Raw genomic sequence first — 10,860 nt, 5'->3', positions numbered from 1 at the left:
AGGGAAGGTATCATCAAAAAAGGCTATGAGTTCGAATACAATTTCGGTCTGATTCTTGGATTGACGGTAGAGCAACCGCCCGGCGAGCGAAAGGTCCAGGGTTCGATCCTTGGCCGCGTCATACCAAAAGACGTTAAAATATGGTCCTTGTTGTTACCCTGTCTGGCGTTCGGTATTAAGGGGCTAAAACAAGTACTGGTCGGCTCGGAGTCAGTTTGCTGAATGAATTTCTTGGGGAGTACTTTTCTCTGAAGTCAAAAATTTGATGACTGCTCGGTACACGTTCTTTTCCATTTCTGTGTCCATTTGGGCCCCTATCACGTTTAACTGGCTGCTACTAATATACAAACGGCATCAATAGACCAAAATACACTTGCAATGAACAACACAAACAATGTACTGCATGCATGGACTAGTTCACTTTGTTATGGCCCAATTTTGAAAGTAAGTCAGGCTTAGAACCTTTTGACCTACAGTATTCATGTTAAACTGCGGCATGGTATCTCAGTGGGCTTGCACTATAAATAGGCATCAGTCAGGACTAGTACAAGCGGACACACATATACGTGCATGTGCGTCGCTATATGAGTGCAATAATCTTGTTTGTTTGTTGTTTAACGCCGCACTCAGCCACATTCCAGCTATATGACGGCGGTCTGTAAATAATCGAGTCTGAAGCAGACAATCCAGTGATTGACATCATGAGCATCGATCCACGCAATTGGGATACGATGACATGCATCAACCAAGTCAGCGAGCCTGACCACCCGATCCCGTTAGTAGCCTCTTATGGCAAGCATAGTCGCCTTTTACAGCAAGCATGGGTTGTTGATGTTACCCCGGATCTTCACGGGTCTGCTTCTTTGTAATAGACTTGAGGTGACATGTTACATGGTCAGATACATTTCATATAAATGACTAGATACTAACAAACACGGATCCATCTTGAATATAACTAGATATTGGTCGATTTCCGGAACTCAAATTATTTATAATTCATGTTTATTGAGCGACGAGACATTGTTTACAAGATTCAAGAGAATGGTGACAAGGCTGTGTCCGCTTTTCCATGTTATACAAACATCTTTCAAGTTATGTTACATATTTCCAGGTGAAGTGGGCGACTGGAAGAACTGGTTCACTGTGGCCCAGAACGAGTGGTTCGACCAGCTCTACCAGGAGAAGATGGCTGATTCTGATATCAAAGTCAGATTTACGTTAACGTAGCTCTAGTTCCTGTACACCGGATGTCCATCGCTTAATACTAATCAGAAACACAGATCTCGCAGCATATTGGATGTATAGACATGGTATATCCAACTGGTCATCTGCACAGAGCCTAATCAACATATTCTTAATCAACGTCACCATCCTCATGATGCTGCACAACATCAGTTTTGACTGCATTGATCAGTGTACTACCCTTGGAGACATGACAATGGCACACAATTGAACTGCCAGCTGGCAAAGCCAGGCAATCCACATCATTTTTTAAATTAATTTGAAATTTTAATAAAGCTATATTGGCAACATTAATTTTGTCCAATTATGATATAATTGTTGAGGGAATTGTTGTTTGTATTGGTGTTGAAAGGATGAGTATATGTAATATTGAGCACCTGTGTTATCCAACTGGGATCGGAATTGTTCCCCAGCAGCGTGAGTGAGTTGTGTTTACCGTCGCTTCGAACAGTATTTGAGTTATATCAGGGAAAGACCAAAGTAAAAGCAACAAAGAAGGAGGTGGTGCAGACAAACGTAGAAACTTGATCTGAGTCAGTATACTATGTCTGAGTGGGGTATCCATGTTAAACTGCAGCGTGGTATCTCAGTGGGATAGCACTATGAAACCAGCATAAGTCCGGACTAGTACAAACAGCCACACACTATGTAAGTGCAGTGATCTTGAACGCGTGGTTTACCCATTTCACCACCACCTCTCGAATGTTACGACTATGGCGCACGGTACGGTCACTGTCAAACTATTCTACCCTTGTGGCAATACCTGTTACATTGATTATAATGAGTTTGTCTTCACCCATGTAAGCTTAATTAACAGCTGTTTCATACCTAATTAATATAGTGAGAGGATAACAGCAGGTGAATGTGGTAATTATGAAGAATGTACTGGTTTTCAATAAATAATCGTGACATGCAGCATCAGAAGGTCGAAACTGCGGGTTTGGTCGGGGAGCAAACAGTTGTAGTATATTAGATATATGTTACAGTAAACTATCACTACTGGTAACTTTTGACGAGGTAGCACGGTGAGTCGACGTAGATGTTACTATGGGATCTCTCTCTCTCTCTCTCTCTCTCTCTCTCTCTCTCTCTCTCTCTCTCTCTCTCTCTCTCTCTCTTCTTTCTCTCTCTGTATGTATACCTTTTATCCTGCAGTTTCTATAACAGCTACCCCAATAAAGCATGAAACACACACTCAAACCCCGTTAGACCTAGACTGGAACCAGTCCCCGTTGTTAAAAAAGTAATAAAAAATATCCGAGACATATTTCTTTCCTCCTCTCTGGTGTGTTCCCGATGAATGAAAACCTCTGTCAATATGAACCTTTTCATGCTAACGCTAACCCTCGTCATCCCACATCCTGTTAGAAAGATCCAACTTTCCGTTCTATCTTGATGAACGCTATACAAAGACATTATATTTGAGTCAATTTCAAAACGTTAGAGGAAATGTCAATATTCATCATGGATCGAAGTAATCACACATGTTCAAAAGGCTGCCAACTTCACACTACAGAAAAAGTCCGTTTCCTGATGTTTGGAATAGTATTGGTATTAATATGAATGCACTCATTCCAAGTATTCCAAATTATTGGTTTATATTGCCATGTATGTCCAGTTTGGAAATGTATACATGTACATGGTGTCCATCCCCGTCCGGGGACACGGATGGCCCAGTCGTCTAAGGCGCCACCATTCGCTGTGCAGAGGTGTGTCCCTTGGGCACGCCAGAAACCTATGATTGTGGGTTGGAATCCCGGTTCGCCCCGATTATGTTTCTAGATTTGTCAACACCATACCCGTACTCGTGGGTTTCACCGAAGTGGTAAACGTCTGAGACCTGCATCACTTCGGGCTTTCCTCCCACATTAGGCTGACACGACTTGATATAACTAGAATACTGAATGAGCGGTTTTAAACCCAACTCACTCACTCGCTCACCATACCCGCCCATTACCCTGACAGGTATGTTATGTCATACAGGGGTTAGCGACACTAAACCAAATGTGTGTTTTGATATTGAAATCCGTGTGAATGAACATGCCTCATCTCATTTCATTTTTTTAATGTTAAAAAATGGTGATATGCAAGAATATTTATCACAGAAAGTATGTACTATATCATCATTGAAACAGCGTTCTCCATGTACTCTTCACTCAAAATGCCAGGTATCCCAAGTTCCGCCTGTAGGGCTCGAGGGTGGTCTGAAACCAATCAACACCAAACTTTGACTTTCCCCTTTCACATACAGCGTATGTATTTAACACTTTAATCGCATTCCATTGCAACTGTGGAACAGCCATTTAATCGTTTAGACCCAGTTACCTTGTTGCAATAATCAGTTAAATGGGAATAATGTGTGGGTCGTTTCTGTGTCCTTTTCAGCTGACAGAAGGGAAGAGGCAACACCCTTTTGATACCCTTCATTAACTGGACAGTTCCTAATCTGCAAAGTTATGATTACGGAGCAAGACTTATGAGACAGATGTTTTCCTGAAGCTGTTGTCGTCAGAAATGAAAGGGAAATAGTTATCAAATCTCCATGTGTTTCACCTGGAACACGGCGTCCCTGCAACTTGGAGGAGGAGTGAAGATTTCAGCACTGGCTGCCGTGTCTGTGATGTTCTGGATCCATACCGTCTCAAACACAGGCGCTGAAAAACCAAAATGAGTGAGGGAATAAGTGAATGATGTTTAACCCTGAAGTCAGCAAACATCAAGCCATGTCAGAGTGCCCTGTAAATAATCAAGTTTCAGCCAGACAAAAGTAAGGTGATATGGAAGAGAATTTATGGATGTCAATTTCTATATTATGAGGAACACAATGTTTCGTAGTATATGCCTCCTCCTCCATCAGGTGAATGAACTTACTTACTTACTTACTTTGGAGATTTAACGTGCGCTTTCCGACTGATGCGTATTTCGCACACGGGCCCGGCCAGGCCATTTAATGTGTTTCCGAAAGGGGCGAGGGTGGTCTGTGCAACCCAAGAGGGGGCTTTAGGGGTTGCTTATATAGAATTTGGGAATTTTGAGATTTGGAATAGATGCTGATGGGGTTGGGGAGGAGAACTAAGGGAGCTGGGTATGGTGGATGATTGTTTGTTTATGTGATTTTGATTTGGTAGGTTATTATGGTTTTAGATGCGTTTTATTAGTTCCGTTTTTATTAAGAATACGCCTAAGGCCTTGAAGTTTTCTAGTTTATTTTGTGGGTTTAGTATTGCTTCTAGAGTGAGAGCCTTGTTTAGATTGAGGGTGGTTTGAATGAATGATGGCAGAGAGCATATATATGTACATGTAAGAACAACACAAGTAATAAGATAACAAAGGGTGGAACATTTAACAAGGGAGGCCAACAGATGATTGGCGCTGATAGGCGATTAGCAAAAGACAATGGAAAACCAACACTGTACAGTAATTAACGCAGTGATAGCTATGGACAACTGGAGGCCAGGACGAAATTATCACTGATAGGTAAATGACAAAAGGACAATGGGCAAACGGGAGGCCGGGGGTAATTAGCACTGATAGTAAAACGGGAGGCCGGGGGTAATTAGCACTGATTGGTAAAGGAATCGAAATAGTAATGCTAGAAAATTGGCACTGACAAAGAACAAAGCAATAAGTCCCAAGCACTTGTCAGATATGTTCCCTGGTAATGGTTTCATGGCTGGTGTCTTCTGATGTCAATGGCTTCTTGTCGTTTTCTTGGTCGCCAGTTGTTGTTGGTAGACAGGACTTTGGTGGCTTCCCACATGATCTTATGGTCTTCGTTCTTGAGGATGTGTTCGGAAATAGCGGATTTCAGGTCTAGTTTGTTGACAGAGGTCTGGTGTTCTTTGAGTCTGGTGTTGAGGACTCTGAGGGTTTCTCCAATGTTCTGGTGGCCACAGTTGCAGGAGATCTGGCGTATACATCCTCGTGGGTTGGGACGTACACTGCTTGTGCTTCTGCCATTGGATTGTAGATGTGTCTTGACTGACATGCCGCTGGAAAAGGTGATCTCCATGTTGGCCTTGTTCTTGATGGGGCCGGAGATCTGATGAGTGGCAGGGCCTTGGCAGGGTAGGGTGATACTGATGGTGATGTAGGTATGGAATTTGTTACTCCCGATCAGCCAGGAGACAATTTGTAACCCCCCAATCCTCAGTGTCTGTTCTTACATGCGAGTCTGGGGTCTTCTTCCCGAGAATACCCATGAAGGACAAAATTATTAACTCTGTCAGTAGCAAAATATACCCTTAGAAACACAAGATACCTGGCACACCTGATAATTTCTGAACATCAAATTGTGATACCTTGGACGACTGCCCTCATAACACAGGAAAGGTAGATTTTGATACAATTAAATGAAGCATGCTTCTATCCACGAATCCTTTAAAAATCCGTTCAATGTGTTTCATGTGTGGCGTTATCGACAGGATCCTGAATTGTAAACTAAAAACCGATGAGAAACTATCCACACTATCCAGGGACAATCAGCCAGGTCACACTTTTTTGAGAATACAATCCCATTTTGTCCTTCAAGAAGAATGGCGTACTAAAGGAAAATGGAAACTGCAAGGGCGGCCGAGAAGGCACACCCTTGATAGCCTTAACAATTGTTTTCATTTGGTTTCATTTGGCTGTCCCAGACAATTGGTAATGCAAATGTTTTCATTCAGTACTTTCGCATGCGTGCCATTGAAATGTGTCAGCAGAAATGGCATTAAGATATTTACGAATCTTCAAAATATGATACTTGTCGCCAGTTCAAGTCATTACTTGAACCAGAATGTTATTGATCAAACTTACGGTACAGGAATTTTCGTAACATCATCATTCGTTTAGACTTGGCCTGAATGATCTAAAAATTAACACAGGGATATTTCCATCTGTTGAGAAATTCCTAAGGTTATACCCATTCTGTTACGTTGTCGTCGAAGATGAATACCACCATATGTTCATTTGCCCTATAAACGAAAATCTAAGAAACAAGTACTTACCGTAGTGGTCTTTATCTCATTGTAATACTATAGGATTGACTTCATTACTGCCTAACACAACATCAACTGGCTTTGTACATACATCATGCGTTTTTGTATGTTTTGACTTTGTAGCTTATGAATATGTTATGCAACGCCGTTGTATATAGGCCTGTGGCCTTTCATACAAAAAAGAATTGAACTGAATTGAATTGCACCAATGTGAGATTCGAACAATGTAAGATAACCTCTTAGCCACCTCCCATCTGTACCCATAGCCATCAGAGATAGTAACATTATATTTGATAAACAAGAACTGATGTTTACCTCCATCCTGGTCGGTGCCATATGTATCCAGTAGGACTGGTTGCATCATGTAGGTGTAGGTCAGTTCAGTGGTCAGGTTACCAACCTCCCATTTATATCTGTTAGTGGGCACCATGTTGGGGAGAGATCCTAGAGGAGACTTCCCCCAGATTAACTGTGTATTTTCTGAACAGAAGAAGGACTACACACCATACAAAGAACTCGTCTTCACATAGGATTTGTCCAAGCTTTGTGTGGACATTGTATTTAGTAGCCCGGAACGATATATTTGTTATTTAGGGCAAACAAAATATAATACCCTACAGAACTTTAAATGCAGTTGACCGCCTCCGTGGTCTAGTGGTAGAGCGTTCGCCCGGAGAGCGGAAGGTCCAGGGTTCGATCCCCGGTCGCGTCATTCCAAAAGACGTTAAAAGATGGTACTTGTTGTTACCCTGTCTGGCGCTCGGCATTAAGGGGCTAAAATAAGGTGGATCAGCGTGCTAGCATTACAATCCGGCATCAGTCCGGACGAGTACAAGCAGCAACACAAACAATCACACATGCATGCACGTCGCTATATAAGTGCAATAATCTTGGACGCGACGTCAAACCCCATTTCACCTCACCTTTAAATTCAGTTGGAATACATATTAGCAAATGGCCACCAATATCCATCGACAAAATGGTCTGCTCAAAAGGCAGCAGCATGCGAATAGATGATTTTGTCGCCAGGGCTGTCTGGAGCACATGGGACCCTTGCAAAAGTAATGACTTACTTGGCATGCACACCTTCTTGAAAGGTTTATCCAAGGCCAGCTTCACACACGTCTCTTTGCCATCGACCGTGACCACATCATACAACGTCTCCTGGTGAAGGGAGATTGTTATACATTAAAGTTATTTAAATCAACACAGGGAGGTATGAAAACACGGAAGTTCAAGAAGTCTTAAATTGAATACGTGAATATACTGGTGGTAAAAGGATGAGTGAACATGTTAATGCACCGAAAGTCACTGTGCCCTTCATGCCAAATGGTTTCGGCGGATAATCAAGACTGGTTATTTTCTTGCATTGATGTTCTATTTTATTCATGGTCGACTTTCTGAATCCAAGTTTTGCTCAACTCGTTCCGATAACTAAGAAAAAGCATATTCTGGGTTTTGTTTGTTTGATGTTTAACGCCGCACTCAGCAATATTCCAGCTTTATGACGGCGGTCTGTAAATAATCGAGTCTAGAACAGACAATACAGTGATTGACATCATGAGCATCGATTGTGCAATTAGGATACGATGACATACATCAACCAAGTCAGCGAGCCTTACCACCCGATCCTGTTAGTCGCCTTTTACACCAAGCATAGTCGCCTTTTACAGCAAGCATGGGTTGCTGAAGACCTATTCTACCCCGGATCTTCACGGGTCCATATTTTGGGTAATGTATTGCTTGCTTTAGTTAAATTATATTACTCAATGTGTATTGAACATTAGAAATTGATAATCTTGAATAATTGTAGTCCAGTGTTTACTTACGTTGGGATAGTCAAAGAGGCGGAATGTCAGGAAAGGTTGTCCGTCCGTTTGTCCATACTCCTCTCTCGCTATCATTCTTCTATCTTCATCATAGAAAACCTTCTCCGTGCTCTACGATACACCAACACAACGTAAGATAACGTTCCATGCCTCGCGCAGCGAGAAGTTATTTCATCAGTGAATCAACGTCAAAGACATACGTTTTGGCCAATCCAAGAACATTTCATCTATTGTTTTCTCAGTAAACTTCAGATGACATGTGTATTCGTTTTTGATAATTGTCCTGAACCTCTGAAGATAGAGATATAACCACATCTACATGGTCACCGCATTTGGTAACAAATGCTCCATGGATCAAGGAAGGACGTTTTCCCAGAAGTTTATCATATAGTATAAAGTTGTGAAATCAAATGTTATAATTCCTTAAGTTATTCCTTGTGTCAGGTTTCTTAGTTTGTGAAAATTCAAACAAATCATTTGCGTTTTTGGGAATCCACATGGTATTAATTCCATTTGTCCCAAATACTTTCTGTGAAGTCCTTTCATGATTGTATTTAAGATGATGGCTAATCTTTAACACAGGGATTTGATGGTACACTTGCTAGACCCAGCAATATCTCTCTCTTTGGATCTTTGGAACTTTGGAATCCAGTACAAAAGAGGTTTTAGAGTCAAGTCAATGGTTGATAGTACTGATGCATTGACCTAGCATATATCATCCTCAGTGAATATACTGGCCTTACATGCGGCATTATATGCCACTCATATCAAGTTCTTTGATCAAACAATTAATGTAGTGATGGTTACATATTATGGTTACTGAGTATGCTATTTGAGGCCCTGTTAGTTGGAACAGCTACAAACTTTCCATGTAGGGCAGCCAGACTGGGACAGAATGGGTTTTCTCACATTCTGTTTCCTCCTTTTTGTGCATTCTACAAATGATGACATACCCAATAAAACAACACATATACAAGCGATACCCAAACGCAGAAAGAACTAATTTAACACGTGACTTTCTTTCAGCAAATAATAAAAGCGTAATAAATGATAGCTAGTAAGTGTAGATGCTGGAAATAAGAATATAATATAGGCCTGGTTTGGGGAAAAAGAAGCAATTGGAAAGAACTTGTCCATAGGTAAGGTTAACGAACCTCCTCGAGATATTCAGGGATGTACCTGTTCCTATAATTGCATTTATTAATCCTATACTTGCATTAACTATAATAAATATAATAAAACGGTTGGGTAGTAACTCCAACAGTTAACATAATATTGCAATGTTGTTTCCATGTATTTGGAACACACTGCCGACGACATATTAGAAACACCTTGGATGTTAAAATGACTGATTCCAATCTAGACACTCGGCTGATAACAGATTTTAGTTATTTTGGATTAATTTATTTTGATAACAGATTGATTCCAGTCCAGGGTCCACTTACTTTAACATTAAGTTACACTCACGTCTGTCAGGTGAAATCCAAGCGGTGTGTACTCCCCCCTAAACTTGGCGGCAATGCAGTTGAACTGTTTCTGTAGACATCCATCAAACTGAGAGTCCGAAGGTAAAACATGCACCACCACCAAATAATATAGAACCAGCAACATGACGCCGCCCAGACCTTGAACACAGTTTAGTGGTAGAGGTGTCTTATCTGACACATGTTATGTAGGTCTGGCATTGGAGATAACGAACAGCCTGTGTGTGGAGTTTTGTATGCACTAGAAAATAGAAAACAGTCGGTCATAAAGGTTTGAATAAGATACACAACAATAGCAGAAAATCAGTAATAAAATATAGTACCATAAGAAGATGTATACAAGTGAAGGTCTTCGAAAGGCATTTAGAAGTGATACACATAAGGAAGAGAATATATTGATGTCAACTTTTTTTATTATGAGGAAGACAACGTTTCAACGTTTATGCTTACTCCTTCATTCACCTGATGAAGGAGTAAGCATGTACTCCGAAACGTTGTGTGTCCTCATAATAAAGAAGTTGACATACATAAATTCTCTTCCTTATATGCAAGTGAAAGTCGTATATGCATGCATGATAGACATTGATGAAGTAGTTGATGATAGGGACTGTATATGAATGTCAGATGAAAACAGTAGAAGCATTTATGCTGGACATGAAACAAATGACAACGTAAAAACAATTTATGGATAACAACTTCTTTATTTTACTGTAATGGCGATGTTTCGGTGTAGATTGCTTGACAACGGTATAAGGACCTATACCGAAACGTCCCATTTCAGTAAAATAAAGAAGTTGTTATCCATAAATTGTGTCTTCTTTGCCATCCGTCAACTTCTAAGAAATGTCTATCACACAATTCATGTAAGAAATGAATAAATTAATCAGACACTGGTAGTAGATTTAAACATTTGCAAGATGACAAATTGCGAAGCTTAAGGTTAGACATACACGAAGTTGACAAATATGGTTTAATGGATACACACTTTCATAGTGTCAACAGTGCACAAGATCTTGACCAAAACAATAAAGGCATATAATTTCATACTGAGTTTGTAAGTTAATAGCCGAGTTCATTTTCAGCGCTTGAAATATAAATGATTTATTGCCAAATGACCTGTTCGTCTTTGTCCAACGTAGGTTTCCAAAAAGTGAAAAAAAGGTTTCGTCCTGTTGGAATTGTTGTTGGCACATTCACCGGTCACGTATGTGCTGATTGCGTTTTGGGGGTATGTCAGATGATAGGAGGGTAGCTCAACAACGTTTGTTGGTTGTTTGTTTGGTGTTTAACGCAGCTCTCAACAATATTCCAGCTATATGACGGCTG

General features: G+C 40.7%; 1 protein-coding gene across 1 annotated transcript; it reads right to left on the bottom strand.

Moving 5' to 3' along the window:
* Positions 1 to 3,774: 3,774 nt before the first annotated feature.
* LOC139454810 (uncharacterized) lies at positions 3,775 to 9,700 on the bottom strand. The gene is made up of 5 exons (XM_071236434.1): positions 9,518 to 9,700; positions 8,051 to 8,161; positions 7,295 to 7,385; positions 6,537 to 6,701; positions 3,775 to 3,896 (listed from the first exon to the last, which is right to left on the bottom strand). Exons 1-5 carry the CDS (start codon positions 9,659 to 9,661, stop codon positions 3,775 to 3,777), a joined length of 633 nt encoding a protein of 210 aa, XP_071092535.1. The 5' UTR covers positions 9,662 to 9,700.
* Between the last annotated feature and the right edge of the window lie 1,160 nt (positions 9,701 to 10,860).

The sequence above is a fragment of the Haliotis cracherodii genome, unplaced genomic scaffold (genome assembly GCF_022045235.1).
Source record: "Haliotis cracherodii isolate W230 unplaced genomic scaffold, xgHalCrac1.p SCAF_11, whole genome shotgun sequence".
Classification (NCBI taxonomy): domain Eukaryota; kingdom Metazoa; phylum Mollusca; class Gastropoda; order Lepetellida; family Haliotidae; genus Haliotis; species Haliotis cracherodii.
Note: the sequence above shows the minus strand (reverse complement) of the source record. Positions and strands in the feature narration are given on the sequence as shown.

Coding starts and splice junctions, on each gene's coding strand:
- LOC139454810 (XM_071236434.1), bottom strand. CDS start 9,661: ATGTTGCTGGTTCTATATTATTTGGTGGTGGTGCATGTTTTACCTTCG. Junction 6,702..7,294: donor CAAGAAGGTGTGCATGCCAA/GTAAGTCATTAC, acceptor TCTTCTGTTCAG/AAAATACACAGTTAATCTGG. Junction 3,897..6,536: donor TGGCACCGACCAGGATGGAG/GTAAACATCAGT, acceptor TTGGTTTTTCAG/CGCCTGTGTTTGAGACGGTA.